The sequence below is a fragment of the Carettochelys insculpta genome, chromosome 6 (genome assembly GCF_033958435.1).
Source record: "Carettochelys insculpta isolate YL-2023 chromosome 6, ASM3395843v1, whole genome shotgun sequence".
NCBI classification, from domain to species: Eukaryota; Metazoa; Chordata; order Testudines; family Carettochelyidae; genus Carettochelys; species Carettochelys insculpta.
The window spans coordinates 88173776-88187816 of record NC_134142.1 but is presented as its reverse complement, the minus strand read 5'-3'; the positions used below and the strand labels follow the sequence as shown (position 1 = coordinate 88187816).

The 14041-nt window shown below is 43.4% G+C and overlaps 1 protein-coding gene across 2 annotated transcripts in view; it reads right to left on the bottom strand.

Annotated features, from left to right (window-relative positions):
* TTC17 (tetratricopeptide repeat domain 17) overlaps positions 1-12822 on the bottom strand; it is a 92595-nt gene extending 79773 nt beyond the window's left edge. For both annotated transcript variants that reach the window (XM_074997513.1, XM_074997514.1), the window contains exons 1-4: positions 12661-12822; positions 4306-4395; positions 1860-2029; positions 768-879 (exon numbers count right to left, since the gene is read on the bottom strand). In XM_074997513.1, the coding sequence (XP_074853614.1) occupies positions 768-879; positions 1860-2029; positions 4306-4395; positions 12661-12813 (525 nt within the window). In that variant the 5' untranslated portion in view covers positions 12814-12822. The remainder of the gene's footprint in view (positions 1-767; positions 880-1859; positions 2030-4305; positions 4396-12660) is intronic.
* Between the last annotated feature and the right edge of the window lie 1219 nt (positions 12823-14041).

The window sequence follows — 14041 nt, the reverse complement described above, 5'->3', positions numbered from 1 at the left end:
CCAAGAAGTGAGTGGATGTTTTTGACAAATATGGAAAATAATTCAGGACAGAGCCAGGAATAGAACTGAGAAAACCTAGTTACTTCTTTTTTGAAAAACTAAAAATAAATCGAGATAACACACTAAAGCAAGGCCTATACCAGAAACTTTTGCCACTACAGTAATATTCCTTAGTGGCATGATTTTATATAATTTTTCTATACCAAAACAAGGCCTGGTGTCTATGTATGTATACGGGGGCATGGGACACATAAGCTATACTAACAAAAAGCACTCTCGTCCCAGTACAGGCTAGGGACGTTACTAGTTAACTCGTAAGCCTCATCCATTTAGGATGGTTATGGTTAACTGGTAGGGAGTTGCTTCCATCTGACAGAACCACTGCAGGCAGGGAAGTTCCAGCCCGGCCAGAGCAGTCCTCATCTGCACTGGCCAGGAGAGGGCAGGCAAGAGAAAGGGAGAGGGTCCCCCTGAGGCTGGAGCACCTCCCCATGCCCAGTGAACTGTGGGCAGGTGGTGGCTAGGGAGGCTGCTCTACCCTGGACTGGAATGGCCACCCCTGCCATCTCCCACACACTATTAATTGGGTAATTGGTTAAACCTACCATTTAATTCATTAACCAATTAAACACTATTTTACATTCCTAGAACAGACTGCATTTAGACTAGGAGGATTTGCCAACATAGCTATAAGAGAAATCCTCTCTTAGGTGTAGTCTAGGCTATCAAGTAGTAGGAGGAGAAACACGTGGTAATTTCCTACTTACTCGTAAATGCTGAAAAGCATGAATGCTGTATGGAAGCCCTAGAACTTTTGTACAGTCTGGTTGTTCGAGGTCAGGAGGTACAGGAGACTTTATGTCAATATAGTCTTCAAGGCTAAAACCAGAAAGCAAAATATCAAACTCAGTTCTTGTAAGTGAAGCTCAGGAGAGGCAATAGTGAAATAAAGTTAGTTGAAAATGCCAATATTTAAAAAACTAAAATCCAGATTTGAGCTAGTTAGCATCACTGACACAGACAGATTTCTAATCCAGTAGAATGATAAAAGTTTCAGAGCACTGCCCAAAGTCTAAATTGTTAGATGCCTTAGAAAAGAAAGGCTGATAATGAGTAAGATCACAGTTGGGAGATTTTGAGGAACATCTGTCCACTCAATGTGGTTCTCCTGAAATTATTCTTCCCTTTGGAAGGCAAATAGCAATACATTCTAACAAGAGAAGTCAGATTGTGTTACAGAAGTATTATGAATATCATAACAAATGTGTAGAATCTGTAAATAGGGCAAGAAAATTCATGATCTGGGGAGAGTAACCCACCCTTCTCCACACCTCAAGAACACATACAGCAAGACAGGAAAATCACTTCATCCAAAAAATTTAACTTCACATGAACTATTTATGTTCCTTTTATATGCTAAGCATTGAGTCTAGATAGCAGTTGATTCATTAGGTTTCTACTTCTAGATATGCAATGTCCAATCTGTTTAAAACCACCAGGTTCATTTTTATCTGCTTCCCACTAGCGGAAGTTTATCCTCTTCAAAAACAATACAATGTAACTATGTTTGCATGACTGACAGTTGCTGCTGAGGAAAAATCTGGTCAGGAATACTCAAGATTTTATAGGTCATCATGGACAGAAGCCCCGGAGTACAAGACTTCAAGTCAGGACTGAAGTGCATCAGTTTTGGGAGCAAAGCTGTATTCCGCTTAACATGAACAAACAAAAACAGCTGCCATCCAAAGAAACTGACAATTGTTTTAAAAAATTCTCTACATGAACTTTCTTTGATCCCAAACTCAGGTATTAATTTCCATTTTGGAAAACCTTAAAGTGAAAACTTTTCATCTCATTACCTGATATCTTTGCTTTCTAAGGTGATGTATGTGCCGTCATATAGATCCAGGTCCCCCAAGGGCACCTTCGCTTTAATGCAGTCTGGGTCTTCTTTATTATGCCTTTGTTCCAGCCCTGTGTCTCTGTCTTCATTCTCCTCTATATGAATCTTTTGAGCAACTAATTGTTTCTGTAGGAATAAGAGAATAGAAATACACATATATAAAGGAAAAACTATACAGCAATGACAGACACTTGCATAAGCCAAGTCTCTTTCTGGCTCAAATAACCTCCTTCAGTCCACCAACAGGTCTCCCTTAAGAAATCAGATTTCCCACCCTGCCAATTTACAGCATCTTTTGCATATTTTTTGATTTAGCTAAAAGATACGTACATCTACAGAAATCAGTGTAAACTGATCAGACTCTCTTCTATTTTCACAGAATCACAATTTTCCCAAAGACCTGACTGAAGGGACAAGCCACAGAAAACCCACAGAGATAGGCTGATAACCTGCCCGGGGTGTTGATGGTTCTGTCATTTCTGACTACAAGCAGACAGCAAGAAAGCATTCCAAATGTGACTGCAATCCATTACATGTCTTCTGTAGCATTTCTCAAACCTCCACCTCCAGAAGTAAACTCACATGTTGTGACTGGACTCAAAGAATTTACAACCATGATCATTTAGGATGCTTGAATGCTAAGAATGATTTGAGTCAGTCCCTCCCACACCACTAAGTCAGGAACACTGTTGCACAATTGGTAAAGGAAATTTGTGTTTTCCCATAAAACATCAGATGACTATTGCTGGAAGCAAACCAATGATCTGACCAGCAATAGTAAGTTAGGATTGATTCTCACTTACAGCTATGAGCAGAACACCCATTAAATATCAGAAGAATTTGTTTGCGTGAAACAAGGATATATGGTCCTTTAATTTTATATTGTACAGGAAACAACTTTTTAAAAGCACAGTTCATTTAACTGTGAACATGGAAGCAATACTACATAGAGGAACGCATGCATTTACAGCATCGTTTATAGAAAAAAGCGTTTCAATATTCTGCTTATATAGTGAATTATTTGTGTAGTACCAACTGCCTGCTAGTCACTTTCAAAAAAACTGAAGTGACAGTCCCTACTCCCCTAGGCTGCGTCTACACTTGCATTCCTCCTTTGAAAGAGGCATGCCAATGAGGTAAACCAAAATGCAAATGAAATACAAATTTGCATACATGACACCTCATTTGCATATTCTTATTTTGAAATAGCTTCTTTCGAGAGAAGACCACCAGTGTAGACACCGCTCTTTTGAAAGTAAACCCCATCTTTGAAAGAATCCTTCTTCCCATAAAAAAAGGGAAGAAGGATTCTTTCAAAGATGGGGTTTACTTTTGAAAGAGCATTGTCTGCACTGGTTTTCTTCTCTTGAAAGAAGCTATTTCAAAATAAGAATATGCAAATGAGGTGCCAGCTATGCAAATCTATGCCTCATTTGCATTTTAGATGTACCTCATTTGCATGCCTCTTTAAAAGAGGAATGCCAGTGTGGACACAGCCCTAGAGAGCTTACAGTCTATTATATGCATCTCTAAGATGGCTATAGTCACAGTATTTAGGCTCCATAGCACTGGTTTCAAGAGTACATCAACCCCATTGTCAGAGGAGCTGGGTTCTCCTTCCCCCTCTTCTTATAACAGGTCTCAAAGGCTGTGCCTACACTGCCTCTCCCTTTCAAAAGAGGCATGCAAACAGGGCTGAACAAAAATGCAAATGAAGTGATTTGCATATAAAGTGTCGTATTTGCATGTCAACCACTCACCATTCTAGAGGTGCTGTTTTTGAAAGCCAAAACCACCATGATATGCAAACAAGCAACTCACTTGCATTTTCAAACAGCCACGTTTGCATGCCCCTTTCGAAAGGAAGGGGTAGTGTAGACATGGCCAAGAAGGAAAATGAAAGCGATTTGCTCCCTCATGTATGCAGGAGGGTCATTTCCTGGGGAAAAAGAACCTTGACCGAGGCACCAAATGGTAAGTATTGTGGGAACTGATCAGCTAAAAGAAGCTCCTAAATAGCAGCTGAGCAAATTCAGAACTCCAAGCAATGCATCTCTATTATCAGCCTGTAGAACTTTTTACTCCAGGCAGCAGAATCAAATAGTGTCGCAGGAAGATTTTTTAACAAACTAATGTAGGTCTTATCGCTAATGTTATGAATATTAACAATGTATTTAGCAAGGCAACCTAGGATAATGGTACCAGATTTATCAAACATACAGCAGAAAATGCCCCTAAGGGCAGGGAAGAATTCCTTATACTGAAACAGCACTGCACCCTTGGACATCTGAATTATATTCCCTGCTCACATCTCAAAGCAACTTGGCATTTGCACAACCTTTTTCATCAAAGCATTTTACAAACTGTAATGTAATATATTAATCCTCACAACACTGCATTACCTCCAGCTCTTTGAGGTAGTTTACCGTTGTTTCTTGTCTCATTAATATCACCAAATCATGAGGATGTTTTAAATTCATTGGCGAATCCACCTGCAAGACAATTTAAAACAGAAATGCTTTAATTTGGAGAATGTTACTGCTTTGATAAATGGCATTTTGAAGATCAAAATTAACATTTAACTAAGGTTTAGATCAACTTTATCGAGCTGTTGAATTAATCCCAAAAGTTACCTTCAGACTTTAACCACTAAAGCAATAAGGAATAACAAACAGCTGCACTGTCAGGGTAGCCTACATGGCAAAGTTATCTTGAAATAACAGCCCTTATTTCAAAATAACTTTGCTAGCATCTAAACAACGCAACTGCTAGTTTGAAATAGGGGTTGATGTATTTCAAAATAGATAAACCGTATTGCACCAGAAATCGCACTTATTTCAAAATAACTGCTGTGTAGACAGGGAATAGATCCTACTTTAAAATAAGCCATAGTGCTTCCAATGGCTCTATTTCAAAATAGGTTCTGTGTGTGTAGATGCTGTATTTTGATACCGAGGTCCAGATTCAGAATTTTTCTAAGTACTTCATGTTTAAAATTTCCAGCTTCAGAAGTTAGAGATGGCATTTAGCCTAGCATGATCCAACAAACTAAGGAGTCTCCGTGTTAGCAATCATAGAATAAAAAGGACTGATGTTTATTCAAGAATCTGAATGCAGATGACCTCCAAGTTGTATGGGTTCATGATGAACCTCTGATTCCAACATATTCAAAGTGCTCCTCTTTGGCAGCCTACAAAAATTATCTGAATATGGCATATTAACCTCTTTGTACTTCAGATAACCTATTTGCAAATGGAGACATACCAGGACTTCCCCATCCTTTGAGAAGAGCTTTGAGCACCATGGAAGAAGTAGGCCATATCACATTAAACAAAGCAGGGTTCTTAACTGAACAGTCACAAAAGAGATGTTTTATGGTATGCAAACCCCAAACTTTATCAAGACATGATTAGAAGTTAGAAACGCATACTGTAAACTCTTGATTTTACAGACCCCGATTTAGCAGACTTCGGGAACAATGGACACTGAGGCGTTCCCTCCCCCCATTGTTCCCAAAGTCCACTGGGGTCCCTAAAATCACCCCCCACCCCCACAAAAGTTGAGACTTACTCTACTGCAGCCTGGAGGAGCCATCATCTCCTCCCCTGGAGCTGCCATGCTCTTCCTCCCCCCAGGGATGGGGCACGTACATGGGCAGACTGGCACTTGCATACCCTGGCATCCTGGTGGGAAGACTGTGTGGTGGCTCCTACTGCGTGCGACAAGGCCCCTCCACCCACACAGTGGGGGTGCCTCGAGCCATGTGCAGTGAGGCAGCTCCAGCCATGCTGACAGGGTCCCAGCCACACTGACAGGGTCCAGCGGCTCTTTCAGTGGTGGCAGCTCTGGGGAGTGGCATTTTTTTGAGGGGAGGACTGGGGTTGGGGGAGCCTGGCAGGGGTGGGTGGGCAGTAAACCCTTACATTTAACATACTTTCAGGAATAAAGGACACTGCTCCCCCTCCTTAGTCTATTAATTTGAGGGTTTACTGTACCATCAACTGATCATCTTTGGAGACAGTATCTTGCATGGTGAGAAGATGACGAAGTATTTTCCAAATCTTGCCCCTCTCTATGACATTTCACATTTATACAACTGCAATGTTGTCCCTCAAATCATTCAAAAAGCTACCAGAACAGTCTTCCTGTCTCAGGATCCACTCCTTCCACATCTTTTCACCTTCAGACCACAGGCCCAATCTTTTTTCCAGTGCAAAGTACAAATTTATCATTTATACTTTGAAGGTCTTCTACAGCTTAGTCCTGCCTTTTCTAGTGGATTTACTAACCTATAGGAATGCTGATACTACTGCCCATACTAAAAAGCCATAAATCTAACCCATGATGAACCTTAAAGCTAAATCAATGGGATCTAAGATGGAGCTGTCTAGAAGGTCATCCTTTCACCCACCAGTTTTGTATCTGCCAGCAAACATGCACAATGATCCTTTATCTAATCAGTCCACAGGCAGGCCTCTATTTTTCATACATGTTAAATTTCCAAGGATCTTGTAACAATCCCATATCCTATGAAATAAGACAAGATAATTCTATGAAATACTTGGCAATAAAAAGCACTCCGCTGCCAGGCTGGCCTCATATTTGCTGCTGCTGTCACAACCAAATTCTGAAGCAAATTGTCCTGGGCCATTGTTCTCTTCTTCTGTTTCTTTACTCCAAGGCCCTGTCTACACTTACAAAAAACTTTGAAATGGCCGTGCTAACGGACAAATCGAAGAATACTAATGAAGAGCTGAAATGAATATTCAACGCCTCATTAGTATGCTGCTGGCTGTGGCACTTCAAAAGTGCCGCAGTTCACTTGCCCGTGGCTACATGGGGGTCCTTTTCTAAAGGACCCTGCCAAATCCCCTTATTCCTATCAGCTGAACAATGACAGGAACAGCTGACAGGAATAAGGGGATTTCAATGTTGGCAGGGTCCTTTTGAAAAGGACCCCAGTGTAGACGACCTGCGGGTCACCAAAAGTGCCGCAGCTGGCGGCATGCTAGTGAGGGGCTGAATATTCATTTCAGCACCTCATTAGTATTCTTCGATTTGGCCATTAGCACGGCTATTTCGAAGGTTTTTGTAAGTATAGACATAGTCCAAAAGAGTAAGCAACATCTGCAGTTCTAGAAATCTGAGGAAAAGATCCATTTATCCATGTAGGCCTACTTCCCACCATTGCATACCATTCTCAGTCCAAGTAGTGTGTGTTTATGAAGCAGCAGCCTATGCTTTTGCTTGGAAACTGAAAAAAAAATGTTTAAAAATCCATAGATGCAGGACTAAAGAACTCATCTGAGCCTTGCCCACATGGGCCCAGCAATGTTCAAACACTGCTACTGCTCGCAGGAGCATAGCACCATTTTTCTCAAGAATATGCAGCGTTTTATTTCAAGAGCAACACGAGACAAGCTGTGCTGTAGGCTGTAGTCTTAGCCTGGGTTTTTAATATTTTCCTTAGCCTCTGCTGATAGGACAAGAAGCAGTGGTATTAAAGGGAACGGTCAATAGCACGGACAGTTATATTAATGTATGACCACAGGGAGTGGGGGATCAAGTACAGGGAACAGTTAGATCCCAGAATGTCCTTAGACCAGGGTAGCAGCCACTGGCTGGCAGCATGGACACTGTCACCTTGGGCTGGCCTGGTCCCATACACACACACACACACATCGCCTAACCTCCTGCTCTGAGCACCTCCTCACCCCCAACCCATATTCCTACAACCTTCATGCCTCCAGTCACCTGCATCTCTGAGACTCTGTCCTGACTCTTGGACCCCACACAGCTCTCCCTCTGCTCTGAAGGACATAACCCATGCCAGGTAAATATTTTGGTATTTGATAAGCTGAAAGTGACAACTAAGTTTCTGCCTCTCTTCCCTTGTAAACGCCAGTTTGCTTGGCCATCTGACCCTGTGCTTTACTGAGTTTCTCCTCCAGCTGTGCTAAGTCTATTGTGCATTTATGGAGAAGGGCTGCTAATCTGTGTGGTCTCTGAAGCACTGTTTGCAGCACTGATCAGTGATTGCTGACCAGCACGAAGATGACAAAACATCTATAAGCATAGATCAGAATAGTGGCTTACATACAATACAGCTTAATTTTTAAAATAAGTTTTAAAAAGGCTTTATTTGAGAGCCAGTTATTCTTAACCAAACTGTCCCAACTTCTCTCTTCACCTGATTGATGGAAATCTTTAATAGGATGTGGGGGCCCTTTCTATCTGAAAACTCAGAAGACATTTGCAGGTACATTTTTTTCTTATAAGAGCATTTTTCAAGTTTGATCATGTCATAGGATCATAGGGCTGGAAGAGACCTCAGGAGGTCATCTAGTCCAGCCCCCTGCTTCAAGCAGGATCAACCTGTCTGTTTTTACCCAAGGGTTTAAAAAAAGTTGATTGTTAGATGTTTGAGAGTTTCTGACCTATGAAGTATCTGTTGATGTGTGCTTGCAGCTTCACAGAAAGTTCAAGTGTACAGAGTCATAGAATACTAGAACTGGAAGACACCTCAAGAGGTCACCAAGTCCAGTTCCCCGCCCTCAAGGCAGGACCAAGCACCATCTATATCATCCCTGTTGGCTATTTATCCAACCTGTTCTTAAATATCTCCAATGATGGAGATTCTGCAAATAGCCTAGGCAATTTATTCCAGTACTTAACTATCTTGACAGTTAGGAATTTTTTCCTAACGTCCAAACTAAATCAGAGTGGCACACCATCATACTGCCACTTCTGCTGTTGTGTTCATTCTCCCTGAAGCACCTGGCATTTACTATTATCAGAAGAAGGAATATTGGGCTAGATGGACCTTTGGTCTGACCCAGTTTATTCTTATGGAGACTCATGATGGATCTGCCCCCCTGCTATAACCCACTAGACTCTACTCTACTCCCAGAGCTGAGACAGAGCCTGGAAGCCTGACAATGTCCCTCTCAGCAGAGTTAGTAACAACGTAAGGTTTAAAATTCTAATGTACATTCTAACAGTGTCCTTTAAGTGACTTGCCACAAGATGTCAGAACTAGTGATATAACATCCTGTTCAATTAGTTAAACAGTCAAACACTAGGTTTAATCAGTGAACTGATTAAAGGGCGGATGGAAGGTACAGATCCCCTTGAGCAGCCCCCTGCCATGGGTGGGGACTGCTCCAGCCTGGTTGGAGCACTCCCATCCTGCCCTGTGGTGTACCTGGAACTGCCATGGATGGTGACTGTTCTGGCCTGGTTAGGAAAGCCCACACTCAGGCTGGAAACAGACCCAATCTCTGAGATTCCTTGGGCAGGGGCACTCCAGCAGGGCCAGCGCAGTCCCCATCCATGGTGGTGTGTGGACAGGGAAGAGACACACACACACACTCTAGCTCAGCTGGGCTGCAGCAGCCTCCCCAGAGGAGCAGCAGATGAGTAAGAACTAATAATTTGGAGAAACTAATTACATCATTCAAAAGAATACTGCAAGATACTCCAGAATGTGAAAAATCAGACAGGTCCCTACTACATGTGGTCTTACTTAAGAGCTACACACAAAGATGCACTGCCTAAGGATTCCTGCTGCCAATGTTTAAGAGAAAGAAAATACTTGCAGAGGACAACCCTAATGAAAATGTGTAACCACCTATCCTGATCAATTAAAATTGTTATTAAATAGTAATAATCAACAAACTGTTGATTGAATATAATGACCAGTTGCTCTGATAACAAAACGGACTCACCAGAAAGAACCGGGCACCTAATTTAAAAGCAGTAATATTTTGGAAAATTAAAAACAAAAAGGTGCACTGGTAAGAATTTAGGTTTAGACTCTATTTTTAAGAGCATTATCTATTGGTGCCAAAGGAGCATGCTCCCATTTAGCATTTGCAGCACTAGTGTGCTCCCACCACTGAAGCGGTAAACAGTGCCTCTCACAGCTTGTTCCCACTGGCAGTGACGGACTGTCTGTTGTGGTTACTGATTACAGCTCTATTTTTGGCATTTGAAGAAAGGACACTGATGAAGCAAAAACAAACAAAAACAAACAAACAAAAACCTAGATTTTCAATCCACTTGGCAAGGGAAATATCTTCAGTTCTGTTTAATTTACAAAAATCCAAAAAACTAAAATTCAGTGAAGACTTGCTGTGCTAAGAATGGAAACTCCATGACCACACATCAACTCTTAGGTTAGGATTTTATGTAAATTAGAATGAGATTTCTATTATCAGCCCTTTAGGATTCAGATAGAGGAACAACTCCAGAGATGAGAAATAAATCAAGGTAATAAGGCTACTCTGCATATTAAACCATTCGAATGGGAAAGATACAAGATCTCCAGCTCCACAATAGAAATGCTTTTACAATATGCCAGATAGTTCTTTTGTGATGACATTCATCACAAACAATTATCACGTGTTCACCCAAACTGCAGTCAGAAAAGTGTACACTAGCTGTTAGGTCATCCCTGTGTGCTAAGTCTGTAGTTTTTACATAAATGATTTACCTTGCCAATGCCAGCTCAAGACAAGTTAGAAGTTGTTGCTTTCTGCAGAAAACAAGAGACTTGAAGTCCAAAGAAAATCTATAGTCATTGACGAACTGAAACTTTCAAGATTATTAGCATCTCCTTCTTTGTAGAAAATTCTGTCAATAGGATATGCTGGATGCTTGTTAATTTATGAAGTGTTCCTTGCTAAATGTTACTGTAGTTTTAGCTGCATAAGCATTAGTCAGCAGAAAAAATAAAATTAAATCTTTCATAATTTATGATGCTGTACAGCATTTGCTAGGATGCAAAACTAAGAGCACTAGATACTATGACGACAGGCACAGTTGAACTACATATAACTGTTAAATGAAAGCATTCAGTAAATAGAATTTCAAAGGCCCTCTTAATACAAACTACATCTAGGTGCTTTAACAGAAATAACACGCCAAGGGAGGGAACAATTAAGAAGAAACCTGCTGATGAAGAATATTTTCAGGCAGGACTGGAAAAGGAGGTGGGAGAGGAGGCAATGACCTAAAAAGCATGTTGGAGAATATGCAGGTGCATGCAGATACTTGCTCCAACAGTGGTAAGACTGAAAAAAGAAAGTCACACTAAACAAGCAGGAGATATTTTCATATTCACTAGTTTGCTATTGCAGCTTCCTGATTTGCTTGACAAGAGAACAAAATAAATTACTACTACTTGGAACAAATCCCTGGGGCAGCAGATACACAACAAATAAAAAGCGATGCTCCCTGAAAACTGTAGCACCCAAACTGAAGAGATGAACTAACTGTGCTATTTTATACTTGGAAAAAGTGATAATGATAATCTTCTTCAGTAATGTTAGGAACTGCACTGCAGAAATTCAAAGTCATAAATATACAGATGATTTCATTTTACCAACAATAGCCAGGCACCCCAAAACCTGAATACAAAGAAAAACACTGCTGAATAGAGATTTCTTTTCCTGGACTTTTCATGCTACTTACTAAAAATCGCCAATGCTCTTAGAAATCAGAATCTCTTCCAGGAAGATAAAGTAGCACCTAGACAGAAGCCATTATTTTCTCAAAACTGGGACTTCCTATCCATTCTTCCAACCACGCACCAAGAGAATATTGACTTTATTTGGAAAAATATACTGGACAATTGCACCACCTTATGAAGAACAATCATAGGGATAAAATATTTAAAAGGGAACCATCTCACTCCTTCCCATATAACCACAGTATGTACAACCTAACAGCTCATTTACGTTCCTTAATAAAGTTAGGAAAGGACAAATGCTGGTTGGATTTACAGTGCTTCAGACAAATGCTCTTTTGATTTACAGTGCTTGGAGATGTACTAATTTCTGTAGATAGGAAATTATATAGGCACTAGAAAGTGTGATGTTATTTGAAACTGCCATTCAGCCAAGAATTACTCCAAATGAAGAATTAGCTGAGCAGTTTTGACTGCGAGCTAGTCGTAAGTAAGATGAGCTCTCAGACCAGCCTGGCCTTGCACCAACGTGCTTAAGAGTTCAGCCTGAGAATCACCATGCAGAATTAAGTATTACCTTACACTAGCCTCAGGGACTAGGAACAAGTAGCCAGGCCCTGTACAACAATCATTAAGTAATTTGTTGAAACTACTAAGTCACGTCAACGTGCCTCCATCTATAAAACGAAATATCTGGTCATCCTGACCCTTTCAGCATCTTCTCTGGGACACTGAACACTCCAGTACCAGAGACGAAAAGAGCAGAGATTGAGTCCCATCACCTGGGACGCGGAGGGGTGGGGGGGGACTGAGAGTTGCACCTAACAGGGGAGCTGTGCAAAAATACCCGGCAGGGATCAGCCCCTACTAGCTCACCCTGAGCGTCGGCGGCTGCAGGGAGATCTCTGGGCAACATGCGCTGCCAGGGCAGCGAACGGGCGTTGGTAGCTGCCGAGGAAGCGCACCATAGTAGCAGCCAGGCTAGGAGGCCATGCGGGGTGGGATGCGCGCGGGTGTGTGTGGGGGGGAGAATGTGTAACCATAGTGACCTCTCCAAGGTAGGGGAGGAAAGGGAGCGGCACCATACTCGGGAATGGGAAAGTCGGGGGAAGGGGGCAGACCCATGAGGACACCCTGCCAGATCTCCCTGGCGACAGTAGGGGTCTCCAGCAGGAAGGCGACTTCCGCGGTCTCGGTGAGAACTAGATAACCCCACGCTATGGGGTCCGGGGAAGCTCCTTATTAGGGGGGCATCTCCATAGTGATGGTCTCCATGGGCCTCCCTTACCTGCTGCTGTATCTTGCCATCCTCGGTAACCACCCAATGCGTGGTGGCGGCGCCGGGTCGCGCCCCTATGCCCAACAACAAGGCCAGGCCCAGCACCCGGCCCCATACCGGCCAACGCCGGCTCCACCCGGACGCTGCTATTGCCGCCGCCATCTTCCCCGATCCCGGCCTTCCTTCCCTACCCGGAAGCGGAAATGCCTTCTCCGCCATTTTGGGGGTGGGAGCGAGGGCGAGGAGGGTGTGCAACATGGACAGGAGTACGGGTCTCTGTGCCTTGTTGTGGTCGGCAGTGGTTGGGCTGCTCCTACGCTTGCGGCGCTCTGCTGGGTCCTAGCGTCTGGTGCGCCTAGACCGAGCCTTGAACAGTCTTTGGCTGCGCCTTGGGGAGGTTGGGGCTGAGGTCTCCGCTGGAGCGGGGGATTCGGCAGCGGAGACATCAGCCTTTCTACTGAGGCTGGGCAGGGGGCTGGGGTGAGCTGTGCCTGGGCAGGGGTGAGGTGGGCTGGGCAGAGGGCTGAGCTGTACCTGGGGGGAGGTAGGCAGGGGCTGAACTATGGCGGGGGTGGGTGGGTCTCGTCGCTCCTCCAGGTGAAGGGTTAGAAACAGAGGAGCGGCTCAAGTTAACTTGCCCTGCCCTGCCAGGCCCATTACCATAGCAGGACTTGTGGAGTGTGCGCAGCTGCCCCCGCACGTAAAGGGTGTCCCTCTACCCAAGCCTCACAGGAAAAGGCCCGGAGGCCCTGCGACAGGGGAGCAGGTGTGACAGCTGCAGTGGGCGTTGCCGGACGCTTTGCCGAGAAGGGGCTGACCTGTCCCCGACATCTCTGCGGCTTTTTGATTTATCTGGGCCGTGCTGGTCATGTAAGGGCCGGCTTGATTAGCCAGGTCACTGCTGCTCACGGTGTATGAGGGAAAACGTGGAGATCTGCATTACCGACTCTGATGACTCATTTTCGTGCCAACGGTGCTTGGGAGCCATCACCTCCTTTTGGGTTTCCCGTTGAGAAGACACCTAGCAGAGACCCACTAAGGGGAATCAGAGCTTGAGCCCAGCAGGGCGTCTGTACTCCCCTGAGGTGAAGTTGAGTCAAGTCAGAGAAACCCAGCAAATTACATGTGTTTGTTTTGCTAATATCTCCGCATCTAGTGGGAATGGCATCTCCATTTGGTATCTTGCAGGTAGATTTGGTAGAGTACTGCTAATTTTCATTTTCCATACTGAGTCCAGACTGAACCCTATGCAATCGCTGAGAACCTGGGGCCTAGGCCTATTGGGACAACTTGTCTCAATGTTGGGAGAAATAGACCCATGCATGTATCCAAAAGTCAACCCCAGACCAATAGCTAATCCTATAAGCTCTTCTTCCTTCTTCACTGCCTA